Below are 18,166 nucleotides of genomic sequence, written 5' to 3'. Positions count from 1 at the left end.
TGTTTTCAGTTCTGCTTCTGGGTGCTTCAACCAGCAGAAGCCGGGGAGTCAACGCGGCTGCTCGCGAACCAACAAATCTAAACCATAATTTTTTTAGTTTTTTTTCTTTTCGAAAAAGAAGAAGGAGAAGCCACAGTGATATTGCAAGGGACGTTGACATCACGGGTCAGGTGATGCCCGCCTTCCAATCGGCCAAGGGCGGGCTGCCGTCTTTTCAGTCCCTAGAGCCGAAGTTGAGTTGACTCTCTTTCGGGCCTTGCCTACAACCACAGAACCACAAGCACACACAGCCTTCTGCCACCGAGCAGAGTACCTGAGGCGAACGGTGGGTTACTCTTTCCCCCGGGTTTTCACGCCAGCCGAGTTTTTTTTGTCTGTCTAGGGTAAGTTTCATTCATTCCTTTTGGCCTCAGCATCCAGCTCCCCTCCTGCTCGCTGCTGCCTGGTTTCTGCTCCCCATCTTGTGGTTCTTGCCCCCTTCTCCTGCTAATGATACACTATGCATATGCTTCTGTTGAAAACTTGTGGCTAGACATTCCTGTGGGACTGAAAATCCAAATTCTTGGTTACAAACAGGCACTTAGTTTCCTTTGGGATTTCTCTCTCTCCTTCTCTCCCTCCCTCTCCCTCCTTTTTCTTTTTTGTCACAGCCCCCGCCTCTCCACCACACACACACACACACACAGACACACACACACACACACACAAAGTTATTTTCGAAAGTAGCGGAAAAAAAAAAAACCCAACCCAACTCCACAGGACTGAACCCTCGCCTCCTCTGGACCCGGGCATGGCGTCGAACAGCATCTTTGACTCCTTCACGACGTACTCTTCGCCCTTCCTCCGGGGTAAGTGTGGGCCTCTCCGTCGCCTCTGAAGCCGGGGTGACTCGCGTGGGAGGGGGAGGGCGAGGGGCTCGGGCGGCCCGGGCGGCCCGTTGGAACCGCTCTTCTGGCGGGTCTTTACCTCCCGCTCAAGTGGCTTCCAGCCCCGCTCCCCTCCCTGCCCCTCAGACCACAGAGTGCCATTTCCGTGGTGAGGTGACCACGCGTGGGGTCCCTCGGTGTGGTTTTTGGGTCCACGGAGGACCCGGGCCAGGAGGGAGGGTGGGAGGGAGGGGGCCGGAGAGGCGGAGCCCGGATCCGGTTGAGTTCCCCCATCCCCAAATCTTTCCTCCCCACCTTTCTCTGGGAAGGAGGACCTCGGGCCACCCGGGGGACTCGCCCCAAGGGTTGACATTACGGACTCTGGATCGAGGTCGCGGAAGCAAAGGCGTTACTGCGTTTTCGGCTCTTGAGGGAGGGTGGTGAGGCCGCCCGCGGGGGCTCCGGGCGGGGGCCGGCGGCCGACTTGAGAGTTCGGTTAGGTACCCGCAGAGCCCTGCGGCTGGGGGCTGAGGCGCCGGGGGCCCCGAGCTTGTCGAACCACCCTCTCCTCAGTCCACCTCTCGCTCTCAGGAAGAAATAGGTGTCAAATGGGTCCCAGGGTGCTGGCGGTTCGGATTCTTCGCCTTGGTATCCGCTCCGGCTCCCACCAGCCAGTCGGGCTCAAGGCCGCCGAGGTCACGGCGACGGACGCCGGAGGTGCCGGGGCCGACCCCGGGCTCCGACCGGAGGGCCGGCGGCCCGGGAGGACCCCTCGTCCATAGCGTGAAAGGGTTTTCCAGGTTTCTGGGAGTTTGTTTGTGGTCTTCTCCCTTTTCATTTCAGCGGGTCTGGGAAAACGGCAGAGAGAGAGAGCGCAAAGATCTCTGTGAAGGTTTCAAAGGGGTTTCATCGACACCCAAAGCCGGGAGGGTGAGCGGGGTCGGCCTCTGAGCGTCTGAGGGCCGGATTGGTCTTCCCCTCGGGGGGTCTTGGGATAAACTGGGGGGCTACTGAGCCCCGCGGAGACTCAGAGGTGGCCCCCCGCTGCGACCCGAACTGGAATCGGGTTTTTGACGGGATGGTGGTGGGGGCCAGGGAGGCCAACAGGTCTGGAGCTGAGGGGTGGCCATCGCCCTTCTGATCGGCCTGTGAGTCGTCAGAGTTTCCTGTGGGATCTGGCCAGGGGGCTGAGGAGGGAATCATCCCCAGGTTGGGGTGGCAAGCGTTTGTTCGTTGGGCCGACACTGGGAAGGTCTCCTGACCCAGCCGACGGGCCTGGGGTTCCACGCTGTCCCTGCCTGTCAATATCACTATCTGCTGAATGCATAATGGGTGCAGAGCACTGTACCGAGCGCTCTGGATGTAAGTCGCGGTAGTAATAGCATTTATTAAGCACTTACTGTGTGTGGAGCACCGTGCTAAGCTCTGGAAGATCACACACAGGTGGAAAGCAGACACGACCCCTGAACCTCGGCGCATCTGCCCATCCAGCCCTCAAATCCCACCTTCCGGGCTCGTCAGGCCGAGCCTCCGCCGCGGGTACGGAACGGAGGTAGTCGGAAGGGTGGATACAGGCCGTGTGGTGGGGAAGAGGGGGAGACCGAATGGCGGGAAGGAGGGGGGAGGCGTGAAGAGTCAGGGCGTGATGAGGGCTCAGAGCCCAGCGAGCACTTGAAAGGCAGAAAGCAAAGGGCCCGGCGCCGGTGCCAGGTTTCCGAAACGGCCCGGGCCGTGAGGAATCCGGCCTCTTGCCCAGACCGTCCCCAAATCCAGCCGGGCGGTGCCACCGGGAAGGAAAAGAGAAGGCGCTAAGCCGGTCGGTGGTCAGGACCCTCCGGCGGGCTCCCCTCCCCGGGAGTCGGATCTGGGGCCTGGGCGGGCAGGGGGTGCGGCACCGAGGCGGTGGGGGAGGGTAGCCGGCTGGCTCGGCCTCCCGCCGCAAAGCGGTCTTGGCCGTGGGCACGGCCGGGCCCAGCAGCCTGAAAGCACCGTTCCCCAAAGGTTACCCTCGCCCCTCCGAGATGCTGGGATTAGAATATTCCCTTTGTACTCCGCCCAGCTAATTAAAGGCAGTTTCATGGCAAGAAAATGAGAGAAGTTTATAAAAAACATTTGCTCATTTCTTTGTAATCTATATTCCCTGCCCCCCCTCGAGCCAGATGAAGAAATGTCAGGATTTCACTCGGGTCAGTCGTAAGAACCAGAGTCGGTACGATGCCGCCTTGAGTTCAATTTCCATACAGAGACGAGCTCGAAAGAGCAACGGACGGTGGCATCTTAACTGTATTAGAAGGAGGAGGGGCAAAAAAAAAAAAATCAGTTGGGTTTGGGCCAGATTGCCCAACGTTCCTTTAAAATCAGAGGGACTCGTCTCCTCGAACGGTTCCGACCCTCGGCCGGGGCTCGGGGGCGCGAAATGGGACAGATTCCGCTTTGGGGAAGTAGCAGTCGGGCGGGAGATCTGGGGAGGAGGAGGACGAGGAGGTCTTCGGGGAGAATGCCACGGCGTAGGGGGAGCCAGGGTGTGCGGGACAAAGGTATCCAAGGGGTTAATGAGCTTTTCCTGGGGCGCCGAAGGCGGACCTGTTTCAGAGAGACTGTGGGAGGCACAGTCTGCTTCCTGGCCAAGTGTCTGTAAAAGTCCCTCTGAAGAGGGTCTCTCTGGGAGGTGAAATTCTGCCCCACCCACCGACCCTTACCGTCGGTTTAGAGCACTCGGGCGGCTCTCCCCCTTCTCTCTTCCCTCGTTGCTTTCCTACTACGAGCCAGCCCACACGCTCCGCTCCTGTAACGCCAACCTACTCACTGTACCTCGATCTCCTCTATCTCGCCGCCGACCCCTCGCCCCCGTCCTGCCTCGGGCCTGGAACTCCTTCCCTCTCTGTACCCAACGGACGGTCGCTCTCCCCCCCCTTCAAAGACTCATTAAGAGTACATCTCGTCCGAGAGGCCTTCCCCGGTTAAAGCCTTCATTTCCTCCTCTCCCGCTCCCTTCTACGTCGCCCTTGTACTTGGTTTTGTACCTTTCAGTCACCCCTCCCTCAGCCCCACAGCACCTACGTCCATATCCGTAGTTTTTTTTATATATATAATACTGATGTCCGTCTCCCTCTCTAGGCTATAAACTCGTCGGTATATATATGTATTTATGTAGACAAACAGTACAGTGCTCTGCAAGGAGTAAGCACTCAATAAATACGACTGATTGCTCGATTGACACCGCCCTGATCGGCCCTAAAGCAATTTGGCCAGCTCTTCGGGACCAGCTCAATCCCATGGCCACCTTCTGGGCAGATCAGGGAACCCTTGGCCACCTGACCCTTCTGGGGGCTGCGTGCTATCTGCTAGGCTCTCCGGCCTGGTCTCCACCACCCTCAGCCAGCCAACCACAGCCCCCGCCAGGCAACCGGATCTGCTTGGGCAGGCGGGGGAGCCTCCAGAGGGGGACCGGGCAGACCCAAGGAGCCAGATTCTCCCCGAGAGAAAGCTCCCGCGGAGGTGGGGAAGAGAGATTAGACTGGGGAGCTGGGGGGGAGTTTTGGACCGGCCCAGGGAGAAGGAGAATCATAGTCACGTAACCTCCCCGGGCCCCCGTTGTTTCCTACCTCCTCGCCAGGGGTAACTGTCCTCTCCTTCCCCCGTACTGACGGCATGAGGGGCCAACCAACGCTCCCGTGGTTGGCGGGACTCCCTAGAGGTCAGTGGGGTCATCCTCCCGTCTCTAGGAGGTACCCTCCCAAATCCTTCAATGAAAGGTCGGGGGTGGGGGGCGGGGGGTGATTGACCTCATCCACCCATTCCAAGACCCGGCAACTTTTCTGGGCCACGAGTCCGTGGATTTGTCAGCCTAGCTCCCGAGCCGGGGTAGAAGCTCATTTCCTCATTCTACCCTCAGTGGAGACAGAGAACAGCGGCTCGGTGCCTTCCTCATACAACCCCAGGCCAGGTGCTTCTAGGCCATGGTGAAGTTCCCCCTCAGCTTTCTTCCCTCCAGGCTAAATTAGCCCACGTCCTTCTACTTTCTTTCTCTAAATCCCAACATCCTCCCGGCAAGCCCTCCTCTCCGACCCCCCGTGGCACGTCTTTCGTTCCTCAGGACAAGGCTGGGCTCGGCGCCCAGGGAGGGTGACCCTACAGTGCCCCGGGAGGCAGGAAGACCAACCAGGACTCTTGCCCTGGCACGATCTGGGCGTCCCCACGGACTGGTCCTGTTTCGGAAGGGACCGCTCAGACCGATTCCTCTGCTTCGGGGCCATGACGCGTTCTGCCCCTGGCCTCACGGTCCCTCTCCTGGGGTCCTCCTCACGGGGCTGGAGGCGTCCAGGGGTCCTGAGCTCTGCGCCCTAGGCTAGTACTTAGATTGGGAGCATCCCTTAGGGAAGGGGGCCACGTCTAATTCCCACCTGTATATTCTCTCCCAGCACTTAGTACAGTGCTCCGCACCGAGTAAACGCTTAATAAATATTACCACTGTTGTCTTCTGGCCCCTGACCGGGGATAAACCAAACGGTGGGCGTGAGGGACCACCTCTGGGGGGTTTATGACCACAAGGACGTGAAACTCAGCGATTTCAACCACGATGCCCCATCCCTCTCATCTCTGTCGTTGTCCCGTCTTTTACGTTGACTTTGGGAGGTGTCTGTCCCCTGATCCCCTCTTCACTCTCTTACTCTCAGCTAGTGAGACCCTGTAGGGTCAAGGGCCGTGTCTCATCGCCCTCTGGGATTTTTCTCTTTCCAAAGAGTTGGCACAGAACGCTCAGTAAAGGCCATTTCTACTATTTCTGTAGGAAAACTCCCTAGCCATCCACCCTCCCTCCTTCAGGTCTCCAGCAGGAGATCCAGGCTAGAGGGGAGAAGGTGTAAGGCAGGGGAAGGAAAAAGGGAGAGAGGGAACCCCAGGACAGACCCCCCTCCCCGGGGTCTCCTCCTCCTTTCCAGGCCCACCGGGTCTTTAACCTGGCTCCGGTCCAGGTCCCCATCACCTCCCAGAAGACAGACTTCCTGCCTACGTAAATATGTATTTTGAGGCACTGTTTTCCCTCTTCCCTGAGGTTAGGACAAGAGGAACTGGGCTGAAATTGCAACAGAGGGCTTCGATTAGTCCTCAGAGTCTCTGACGATAAAGGTGGTCAGCCCCTGGAGACGGTTCCTGAAAGGATTTCAGAAATCTCACCTCCCCAAGGCGTCTCTGCCGGCTTAGGACACGTGAGGCCTAGTGGCAGGAGGATGGACCAGATGACCTGCAGGCGCCCCCATCCCCACCCCGCCCTCCAGGAGTCTCGGAAAGACTACGTCCATTCTCCTCGGCTCTGTTCAGATCCCCTCCCTGGCCAGATCCGCCTTTCAGCACAAGAGGGGTCCATCGCCTTTTCCCGTTTGCCGCGGGCATCGCCCACTTTCCTTGGAGTGGGCATGGACCCCGTTAACCAAGCCAGTAGTCACAGCCCCCAAGCTCCTTTGACTCCTCTCCGTTCCCCTCCCGGGGACCCCCAAGCAGCCCGACTGCGCCGGGAGCGGCTCACAGGGGCCCGGAGGAGGGCTGGCCCCACGGGTGGAGAAGGGCATCTCCACACCAAAGCCTCTGCCGTTTCAACGCTGGCGCCACATCTAATACTTTGATGCTTTGATGCTTGTTTTTGAAACTCCTTCCCCCCGGACCCAACCCCAAAGACCACCCGATTCGACGAAGGTGACGGTGCGGCGGAGGCCGGCGGGTTGGGGGGGGGGGGGGGGAAGGTGCGGAAAAGCAGAATTCCTGGGGAAAATGCTTCCCTCTCTCCCCACACCTCTGGCAAACCACCCCACCTCAGCCCTCCCAAACCTCACCCTCTTCCCTGACACATCTGTAAACAACCGGGACTCTATTTCCCGACACTACCGACCGCTGGATGCATAGTAGGTTCATTTAAAGGCTCCAGCTGGCCTTCCCTAGCTGCCTCCTTGCCCTCATGAAAGGCCCGGGTTTTCCAAAACCCACCCGCCGAGGCCGGAGGGCTGCACGAGGTGGGGGGGCTGGAGGGGCTTTCTCCCCCAGGACCCAGCGAGCGCGGAAAACCTGGCCCTCCAGAAAGATCTGACGGCCCCAGATCAGACGGATCAACGGCCAGCGGCCTCCGTCTATGGGGGCTCTGGCCTCCTTCCAGTCCCAAAGAGCCTGTTGAATCCAACCCCTGCCTCCCCACTCCAACCGGGAAAGGGCGGCTCCAGTCCGGTAGAGTCTCTGGACCGGAGCAGCCGGGACATGTTTCTGGTGGTGACCACGGGCTGTTTGGGCCTCTGGAGAGTTGGTCATCATCATTATTATCAGCTTCATCATCATGATATCTGTGGTATTTCTTGAGTACTAATTTTGTGTACTAAGCACTGTTCTAAGCGCTGGGGGGATACGAGCAAATCAGGTTGGACGCAGTCCCTGTCCCACATTGAGCTCACAGTCTTAATAATTATAGTATTTGTTAAGCACTTACTACGTACCAAACACAGTACTAGGCACTGGGATAGATACAAGGTAAATGAGTTGGACGTGGTCCTTGTCCCTCATAAGGCTCCCAGTCTTAATCCCCATTATACAGATGAGGTAACTGAGGCACAGAGAAGTGAAGTGACTTGCTCAAGTTCCCACAGAAGACAAGCGGTGGAGCCCGGATTAGAACCCAGCTCCTTCTGACTCCCAGGCCTGTGCTCTCTGGTGCTTTTCTGTCTCACCCTCTGCCCAGAGGTTCACTCTCAATTACCCAGGGGATGGATTAACCAGACCCCTCGCTTCCTCTCCATCTCTCTCCCGCTGCCCTCCTTTAGACAAGCCCCAGGGTGTGCTGGAGCAGGGAGAGGGAGGGATACTCAGATCGGTCCACGCTGTCCTCTGCCAGCAGCCCAAATGAAAACACCTGGTGGGCAAGGCGATATTTGGATTATCTCTGCGGAGTCAGTGATCCGTGCTCGGGCCTCCCCAGAATGGCTCAGAGAAACAAAAGAGCAAGGGAGCGTGGACCAGAGGGCCTGCAGGCAGGACAAAGGCCTAAAACCCATTTCCCCTTCTGTGTCGGAGCCTGTGAGGAGAATCGCCACAGAGGAGGCCGAAGTCCCAGCCACTCCCCACGTCCCACCCAGGCCCAGCCCTCCCTGACCAATCAGCTTGGCTTCTGGGAGGAGCGTCTGAGCTCCGGCCCATCTCCATCGGCCCCTTCCCTAACCCAAGATGGCCTTCCGGCACCCCTCCCCGGAGCTGGTTCAGAGAGCAGGTTGGATCCGCGGCCGAGGCCCTCGGATACCCCTCCCTGCCCCTAGCAGGGACTCGCTCTGTTCCAGCGCTGCCGCTGGGAGCACTTAGGCCCGATTCAGAAATCCTCAGAACACTCTGGTTCTGGCCTGCAATGATCTAACTTTTCGGGGGTTGAGGCGGCAAGAAAAGGCCCCCAGGAAGTGTTGCCCAATAGGGAATTCCTCCTTTGAACTTGGGCCTCTGAACTTTTGACTCACTCTTCCTGGGTCTCTCCCCGCTCCCTTGCTCTTTTCTTTTATGGTATTTGTTAAACGCTTACTATATGCCAGGCACTGAACTAAGACCGGGGGTAGACGTGAGCTAATCAGGTTTGACACGGTCCTTGTTCCACATGGGACTCACAGTCTTCATCCCCGTTTTACAGATGAGGGGACTGAGGCACAGAGAAGTGAAGCGACTCGCCCGAGGTCACCCAACGGAAACGTGGTGGAGCAGGGATTAGAACCCGGGTCCTCTCATTCTTTTTTTCTGCCTTTCTCCTGCAGGAAGTGGCGGGGAGGCAGCCGCCATGCCGGAACTGGTGGGTTCCACGCAGTGGGAGCTGTTGGGGGAACAGGTTCCTCCCGGGCAAAGTGGGAGGTGCCGAGGGGGTGGGGGCGCTGGGGTGGAGAGGACAGTTGTCCCGGGACCCAAAGTTACCTCGCCTCGGTTCTGCTCGTGAGAGATCCCCCTGACCCAGAGACAGGGCCGAAGGACGATTTTGAGTGATGTAAGAAACAGCCATCTGTCTCGGAGGGCTGCGGTACCGGCCCGCCCGGAGAGTGGGGGCTGGACTCCCTGACCTCCGGAGGCTTCCGGATTCACGGGCTCGGGGCCGGCGACCTTCCTTGGATACGAGACGCCTCGGGACTGAAAGGTGGCGGGGGTGGGGCGGGAAAGGGCTCCCCGAGAGGGAGCCCCCACGTCAACGCAAGAGGTCACCTCATTCCCTTGGGAACAGATACCAAGCATCCCTGGGGCAGCTTTCATCTCCTTCATCTGTACAAGAACAGAAATGGGGTTCTCCTGAAATGAGATGTCACCAATTAGCGCACTGCGTGAATCATCAGTTTCAGGATGAATGGTTTCAGGAGATTGTGGCCTCTAGGAGATGGCTGATAAACCTTTTCTGGGCAGCTGTTGCTGCTCTTGCTACTGATGCTCGGGGGAGTCGGGGCCGGTGGGGGGGGGGGCGTGGCAAGATGGTGGTCCCCTCAGCCTTCAGGAAGGGCCGAGCGGCGGGAGGACTCAAGTAGGACCCTAAAGAACCGGGGGTGCTCCTCGGGGTGGGGGACGGAGAGAGGACCAGACGGCAGAGTCTCCCCAGGACCAGTGGAGGTCCACCCCAGCCCGGGATGCGACGTTGTCGCGGCGACTACCTGGTTGTGGAGACCTCTTTCTTGCTGTTCGGATTTTATCTCCCTCCACTTCTCCTTTTCTCTCTCCTTCTGACTATCTGTCTGTCTGCCCGTCTGCCCGTCACTTAGGGTCTCTGCCTCTCTCCTTCCAATGAGAGGAAACGCTCTTGGCAGCCTTTCAAACCGAGAACGATACCAGGTTTAGAGTTTAGATCCTGCACCCAGATGGATTTGGTTCATTGTAGTTTCCCAGAGGAGAGGAGACGAGTCGGGGGGAGGCGGGGGAGAGGGAGGGGGGAGATGTACTGAGCACCCTGGGCTTTCTTCCAGATCAGGGTATCTCTGAGTATCTGTGCTACAGTTGCTGAGCAAGGGTGCCTCATTCTCTCCCTCTCTCTTCGCTGTTCCCCGGCCCCCAGCCTGGGGCACCCGTTTCCCTCCCCAAATCCTCCAAAGCTCAGCCCTCCCCAACTTCCTAGCCCTCCCCAAATCCCGCCTCCTCCGTCGTCGTCCGACTAGCCTTCCCCAGTTAGTTCTCGACCCCCAGGGCCTTCCAACCTTCCAGCCATTTCCAGCACTCTCCTGCTTACTCTAAACCCGACTTCAGCACTTTTGTGTAAATGTTTATTCAATTGCACATTCAATTATTTACTCTGATTACTCTATTTGTAAATATTTTTACATCTGCCTCCCCCATTAGAGCGAGAGCTTGGGTAGAGGGAAAATGTCACTTCTCTGTTTTGTGCTTCCTAAACACTGAGTCCTGGCTGCTCAGAAAATACTACTATCATTATTAATGTTATTACTACTATTACTAATCCGATTACTATCACTACTATTAGTATGACTAGTAATCAATCAGTGGTACTTACTGAGCCCTTACTGAGTACAGAGCACTGTACTAAGCACTTGGGAGAGTACGACAGAGTTGGCAGGCTCATTTGCTGCCCCCAAGGAGCTTACAGTCTACGGGGAGCTTAGAGTCTATAGTCCTACTGCTCGCCAAAGTGCACTCTGCCTCTGCCAGTCGAACTGGGGGAGAGACATAGTCGCCCCTGGAGATGAAGGCCGGTGGTAGATTTGCTCTACCTTATTTTCCCCCCTTCTCCCAACTCCTGTCCCCCACCTCAGCCTCCTTCCCTCTCTGCCCTCCTCCTTCTCCGCGTCTCACGTGCCTGGCTTCCATCACCTTAAACCCATCACGAATGCTCTACCATTAAGGTAAAATTACAAAGGGGCTGGCGTATTATCATGATGCAGTTTAGGATAGAGTATTAATATCCAGTGGAAGGAATTACAAATCATATTGATGATTCAATCATGATTGGCGACATTCCCCTCCTAATAATTATGGTGTTTGTTTAGCGCTTACTATGTACCCGGCCCTGTTCTAAGCACTGGGATGGATACGAGGTAATCAGGTTGTCCCACGTGGGGCTCACAGTATTAATCCTCATTTTACAGATGAGGTAACTGAGGCAAAGAGAAGCTAAGAGGCTCGCCCAAAGTCACACATCAGAGAAGTGGCGGAGCCGGATTAGAACCCACGTCCTCTGACTCCCAAGCCCCTGCTCTTTCCACTGGGACACGCTGTTTCTTCTAGACCGTGAGCTCGTTGTGGGCAGAAAAAGTGTCGTTGTTACATTATACTCTCCCAAGCGCTTAGTACAGTGCTCTGCACAGAGAGAGCGCTCAATAAATACAACTGACTGGGGCGGGTATGTAAATGGAGGTCGGCGCGAGGATTAGGGCCGGTTGAGCACAAGTCATAAGGTGCTGCTCAAGGGCCAGGAGAGAGGAGAGGACGAGGAGTGTGACCAGAGGAATTCCCTCTCTCCCTTCCTTCGAGGCTGAGGGCCTGGATTAAGGGGAGGTGTGTAGGCAGGGGGCTTAAGCAGGGGTCTGGGGGTCCCCCTCACCCACTCTAGCAACATGGTTAAATGGATAAAGGGTAAGTCCCTCCCGGTACTATAAGCTCCTCCAGGACGAGGATCGCGCGTACCAACTCTACTGTACTCCCTCAGCTGCTTAGTCCACACTCGGCACACAAAGCTGCGCTCGGCAAATATCACTGACTGAATTTAGGGATCAGGAAATGGGCTTCTCTTCAGCGTGCGAGGCCAGCGTGGACTCGGCTCGAACGTATACAGACTGATGTTTAAATTAGCAGGCCGGGCAGCAAAGCCCGCGCCTTCTTCGGGTGGGGGAGAGGAGGGTGGGAGAGTGGGGCTTGTGAACAGCAGCAGGGGAGCACTGAAGGCTGGCCCCCAGCCCGAGCCCCTTGCCCAACCCACAGGGGTGGACGTTCCAGGGGTTCCCAACTTTCATTCATTCATTCAGTCGTATTTACTGAGCACTTACTGCGTGCGGAGTGCTGTGGTGAGCACTTGGAAATACAATACAGCAATAAACAGACATATTCCCTGCCCACAACCAGTTTGCAGTTTCCTCCCCACCCCTCCCCTCTCCCCCCATCACCAACCTCAAATGGCTGCTGGTCAGCCATTACTGACAGACGGAAGGGGGGGAATTCCTCTCGCCACACTCCTCTCCCTCTCCCCTCTCCAGGGGACAAACTCTGAGAGCCCTCATACATCCCTCCCCCTCCTCCAGCCCATCCCCTCTTCCCACCAACTGGAGAAGGTGCATCTTCAGGGATTGGTCATAATCCCAGACCCAGGCAAGACCCAAACAAGACGGTGAGAGAGAAGGGCGAGCCAGTACTTAGATTTCGAGCCCCTTGCGGGACCGAGAGTGTATCCGACCTAATTAACGCTTAGAACAGTATGTGACACATGGTAAGCGCTTAGCAAAAACCATTTTTTAAAAAAATGGTCTTCCTCCAATCAGTATTGGACTCTCTGAACCGTTCAGTCCAGTGCTCTGTATACGGTGAGCACTCAATAAATACCAGTGTGAGTTGAAATGGAGGCGCTGCTTTCCGATCCCCAGATCCCGCCTCGAGGGACCCGGGAATGCTGCCGCTTTAAGAGGCAAGCCGTACCCTGGCAGGGTCAGGAGAGGCGAGCAGGGTCCCTAGAGGGACTCTAGGAGCTGTGGGGTCGGAAAAGGGGTGGGCCTTAAAGAGGTAGGCACCAGTGGTGCGAAGGCTGGGCTTTTAACTCACTTGGGCCCAGTCTGAACGCCTCTCGGAGCCACCACTTTGGTGCCGGGGGTGGTCTTGGCCCCGCTACCCTTCTCCTCCACCCCCCAGCCTGTTCCAGTTGAAAGCAAGCAGAGGCGCTCCTTCTTTCCCAGAAATCCATGGGTTCAGAATTCCCACTCTCTGAACGGCTCTTTAATGGAGGTTGGAGGGCGGGGGGCGGGGGGAGGGTTTGTGGGGTGATGAGTGTTTCTCAGAACCACAGAAGACTATAAACTCAACAGGGAGCCAGATTCTCCCCAAGTGTTAGCTTCTGCCTGCCCCCTGGCCGGTCTAAGCTCTGGGGATGGGGCGTTAACTCTTTTCCGGCGGTGGGAAAGACAGAGGGTGTCTGAGCAAGACTCGATTAAGCCCCCGTTTCCCATCTGCTGCCAGTCAACTATTCAATCAGTGGTATTTACTGAGTGCTTACTGGGCGCCGAGCCCCGTACTGAGCGCTTGGGAGAGTTCAGTACAGCAATACGTTCCCTGCCCACAGTGATCTCACTGCTGAGAGGGGGAGATAGACATTAATGTAAATAAATAACAGATATGGACATAAGTGCCGTGAGGCTGAGGGTAGGGTGAATAACAAGTGCTAAAAGGGTGCAGATCCAGTGCAGAAGGGAGAGGGCCTAATCAGGGAAGGCCTCTTGGAGGAGATGTGCTTTGAATAAGGCTTGGAGAGTGGGGAGAGGGGTGGGCTGCCTTGTAGGGAGAGGAAGGAAGTTCAGGGTCAGAGGTCGGACACGGGCAAGGGGTCAGTAGGGAGATAGACAAAATGGAGGTCCGGTGAGTAGGTTGGCTTTAGAGGAGCGGGATGAGCGGGCTGGGTTGTAGTAGAAAATCAGCACGTAATATGGAAGGAGCATGGTCTGGAGGAAAGCGGCATCAAAATGAAGTAATAATAATTATGTTGGTATTTGTTAAGTGCTTACTATGTGCAGAGCACTGTTCTAAGCACTGGGGTAGATACAGGGTAATCAGATGGTCCCACGTGAGGCTCACAGTTAATCCCCATTTTACAGATGAGGTGACTGAGGCACAGTGAAGTGACTCGCCCACAGTCACGCAGCTGACAAGTGAATTAATAAATGAACCCATGCCCTCTGATTCCCCAAGCCCGGGCTCTTTCCACTGAGCTACTGCTACTTCTACAAGTAGAAGTAGAGAAGCAGCATGGTCTAGTGGAAAGAGCCCGGGCCGGGGAATCAGAGGGCATGGGTTCATTTATTAATTCAATTCATTCAATCATATTCACTGAGCACTTACTGTGTGCAGAGCACTGTACTAAACGCTTGGAAAGTACAATTCAGCAATAGATAGAGATAATCCCTGCCCACACTGGGCTGACACAGTCTAGAAGGGGGGAGACAGACATTAAAACAAGTAAACAGGCATAAATAAAAATAAATGGAATTATAAATGTATACACATCAAAACAAGTAAACAGTTCTAATCCCAACTTTGCCCCCTGTCTACTGTGGGACCTTGGGTAAGTCACTTCACTTCTCTAGGCCTCAGTCACCTCACCTGCAAAATGGGGATTAAGACTGTGAGCCCTATGTGGGATAGGGATTGTGTCCTAACCTATTACGTTGTATCTACCCCGGTGCTCGGAACAGTGCTTGGCATCTAGTAAGCTCTTAAATACCACATTATTATTATTATTACTATTATTAAATCAGGGTCGAATCTAGCATCAGGAGAAGCTACAGGAAGGACGAGGCCCGTTCTGCCTCTCGCCGGCCTCCTCCTCCTCTTCTGTCGAAGGGCCCCAGCGTGAGGCAGAAGGGTCTGGGTGTTAGCTGGTCTGGGAGACCTCAACCCGGAGCCCCTGACGTCTAGAGAAGTGTCTGCTGGGTCCTTGGTTACATCGCATCCTTTGTAAAGGAAAAGCCAGAAGATTTTTTTTTTTTCCTGTTCCCCCGACTCCCGGCCAGTTCATCACCAAGCAAAACCGGCAGCGTGGTGGACGGCCATTTCCCCACAGAGCTCTTGCCGCCCATCAGTAACGGTCCGGGCCTGGCGGGCTTCCCCCCGAAAACCGTGGGGCTGAGCTGTGGCCATCTCGAGACTTGGAGCCTGCCCCTCCGAAACCCTTCTCCCTCTCTGTGGCGGTTGCGGGGACCGCTTGGAGATCCCCAGGCTTCGCTCACCCCGGCCCGCTCGGTTGGGAAGCCGCACGGCCTAACGGAAAGAGCCCGGGCCTGGGAGTAAGAAGGAACTGGACTCTAATCCCGGCTCCGCTGCTTGCTTGCTGCATGACCTTGGACAAGTCACTTTGCCTCTCTCTGCCTCATCTGTATATTGGGGATTAAAGGTTTCCGTGTTTTGTTTTTTAATGGTATTTGTTAAGCTCTTCCAAGAAAATCAGATTGAACACAGTCCATGTCCCATATGGGGCTCCAGTCTTAATACTCATTTTCCAGATGAGGTAACTGAGGCCCAGAGAAGTGAAACGACTTGCCCAAGGTCCCACAGCAGACACATGACAGAGCTGGGATTAGAACCCATGTCCTCCGACTCCAAGGCCCGGGCTCTTTCCACTAGACCGTGCTGCTTCCCTACTACATTTTGATGTAGGGCACAGAGAAGTTAAGAGATTTACCCATGGTCACACAGCAGGTGGTAGAGCCAGGATTAGAGCCTAGATCCTGTGACTCCCAGCCCAGCCTCTTTCCAATAAGCCATGTTTTTCTCTCATTCCCCCTCATACTTAGAATGTGACCCCCACGTGGGATAGAGAGACTGTGTCCTCCCTGATTATCTTTTATCTACTCCAGAGCCGAGTATAGTGCTTGGCACACGGTAATACCATTCTTATTTATTACTATCCAGGAGTCAGAAGCCCAGGCAGGGAGAACGGGGCCCGTCTTCTAGACCGTGAGCCTGTTGTTGGGTAGGGATTGTCTCCATTTGTTGCCAAATTGTACTCTCCAAGTGCTTAGTATGGTGCTCTGCACATAGTAAGCGCTCTTTTCCCCTTGATTCTATTTATTGCCATTGTTCTTGTCTGTCCGTCTCCCCCGATTAGACTGTAAGCCATTCAAAGGGAAGGGACTGCCTCTGTTACCGATTTGTACATTTCAAGCGCTTAGTACAGTGCTCTGCACATAGTAAGCGCTCAATACATAAATGAATGATAAATACGATTGAATAAAGGAATGACTGGGAGGGCTGAGAAGGGGGTCTCTTTCCCAGTCACATCGTCCACTGGCAACCTTGGATGGGGTCCCAGATGGGGTTCAAAGAGTTTAGCCCGCCACGTCAGCTCAGTGAGTAGAAGGTGACCAACTCAAGAAACCCTCTCAGCGACCCTTAAACCCCAGACACGTTCTAATTAAGAAAAGAACCTCCAGCGTGTGACTTTTACATCGTTCTTTTAGGAAGAGCACAATACCCCCTGAAGAAAAGGTAAAGGAAACAGGATGCCAGTTGGAGAAGGCTGAGGAGGGAATGAATGACTTGCCTTTAAACCCAAGAAGGACAGCTAATACAGAGGAGGTCTGGGGATACAGTGTTTCACATCGTCCCCGAAGGTGAGATAAATAAAGGAAGTCCAGTTTAGATAATGTGGAGAGCTAGGTTAGACTCAGGAAGAACATTAGACAATCAATGATATCTATTCTTTGATGGTATTTGTTAAGCGCTTACTGTGTTCCAGGCACTATACTTAGCTCTGGGGTAGATACAAGCTAGTCCAGCATTATCTCCGCCCTCGTAGCCCAAACTAAACCCTCATTTATCCTATTCTCTCTCCCTTCTGCATCACCCTTGCACTCTTCATTCATCCTACTCTCAGCCCCTCTTCTGTGCGCATGGGGAATTTATTTTAATGTCTCCCTCCCTTACTAGAGCGAAAACCCCTTGTGAGCAAGAAACATGTCCACCAATTCCCTTATATTGTACTCTCCCGAGTGTTCTGTAGAGTGCCCTGCATAAAGTAAGTGCTCAATAACTACGATTCATCGATTGGTTAACTGGAAGGAATGTACCCGACATCGCCAGAAATAAGTGGCCAGGATATCTGTGCAGTCTCCTTCCCTGAAGAAGAGGAAAGGGAAGATACTCATATGAACAGTTTGGCGTAGTGGATAGAGCACCGGCGTTGGAGTCACAAGGTCATGCATTCTAATCCCGGATCCGCCGCTTGATCCATTAGACCACACTGTCTCAGTGCCGGAGAAGAGAGGGGAATGGTTGGAAGGGTTTGGTTTTCCCGAACCCAGCCCTGGATTCCTAGGGAGAAAGGGAGCAAGAAAATCTTTGGAGCCAGCGCTGTTCCCCTTGAGGATTGCAGATTTCTGACTCCAACATCCAGAGTTTGGGAAACCAGCTTCATCCCTGGAGGTGGGGGGGGGGGGGGACATCTTCCCTTTCTCGGCAACACTTCAGCCCCGCCCCCTCCTCATTCCCAATTGGCCGCCCGTTCCCCGGAGCATCCCTCCGGTTGGCTGGGCCGGCGTTCCGTGTGAGCCTCCGAGGCCGCTCCGGGCTCCCGATGCCTCGTTACGGGCCGGCGAGGTGAAAGGGGCGGGTTAAGGTTTCCCTTCACTGACTTTTTAATTCCCGATGATTTTGAGGCTTGATCTCCTTAGCTTTCTCCGAAACAGCATATGAGTGTGGGCCCACGGTTTGGCCAAGTGCAATTTGGAGAACAAAGAATGAAAGTCCCAGCCGGGCCGACTGGGCCTCACACATGGGAGGCATTAGGGCTCGGAATGCCGCGTCTCCTCGCCGAACAGCAGGCCCGCCTCCAGGGCCCACCAGGCGTCAGGACGGGGCTGGGGCATTTGGAAAAGGACCAGACCATGGAAGGGAAGCAGTGTGGCCCAAGGGCCAAGGAGTCAGAAGGACCTGGGTTCTAATTCCGGCTCTGCTGTGTGATCTTGTGCAAATCATTTAACTTCTCCTTGTCTCGGTTTCCTCAACGGCAAAGTGGGGATACCTGTTCTCCCACCTACTTAAACTGGGAGTCCCAAGCAGGATAGGAAATGCACCTGACCTAATTAACTTGTATCTACCCCAGCACTTAGAACAACGTTTGACAAATAGTAAGTGCTTAACAAATACCATGGAAAAAAAAAAAAAAAGGGAAAAGAGAAGCCCCCTGGGCTCCCATTCCCCAACTGTCAGTTTATTCACCTTCCAACCATTCGATCGATTAGTGGTATTTTTGAGCACTTATGTTGGGCAGAGCACTGTACTAAGCTCTTGGGAAATATAATAATAATAGTGGTATTTAAGCACTTACTATGTGCCAAGCAATGGGGTAGATACAAGCTAATCAAGTTGTCGCACATGGGGCTCACAGTCAATCCCCATTTTACAGATGAGGTGACTGAGGCCCAGAGAAGTGAAGTGACTTGCCCAAAGTCACACAGCTGACAAGGATTAGAACCCATGACCTCTGACTCCCAAGCCCGGGTTCTTTCCAGTGAGCCACGCTGCTTCTCATATGAAGGAAGAGAGTTTCGGGGCTGAGGGAGAATGAGGACAAAGGGGTCAACGGCGGGATAAAGGACATCGAGGTA

General features: G+C 55.1%; 1 protein-coding gene across 1 annotated transcript in view; it reads left to right on the top strand.

Annotated features, from left to right (window-relative positions):
- Positions 1–270: 270 nt before the first annotated feature.
- RUNX3 (RUNX family transcription factor 3) overlaps positions 271–18,166 on the top strand; it is a 96,366-nt gene continuing 78,470 nt past the window's right edge. Inside the window, exons 1-2 of the mRNA XM_029080214.2 lie at positions 271–383; positions 760–848. Coding sequence (XP_028936047.1) covers positions 791–848 — 58 coding nt within the window. The 5' untranslated portion in view covers positions 271–383; positions 760–790. The remainder of the gene's footprint in view (positions 384–759; positions 849–18,166) is intronic.

This window comes from Ornithorhynchus anatinus, chromosome 16 (genome assembly GCF_004115215.2).
Source record: "Ornithorhynchus anatinus isolate Pmale09 chromosome 16, mOrnAna1.pri.v4, whole genome shotgun sequence".
Classification (NCBI taxonomy): domain Eukaryota; kingdom Metazoa; phylum Chordata; class Mammalia; order Monotremata; family Ornithorhynchidae; genus Ornithorhynchus; species Ornithorhynchus anatinus.
The sequence above is the reverse complement of the archived record's forward strand: the minus strand, read 5'-3'. Positions and strand labels throughout refer to the sequence as shown.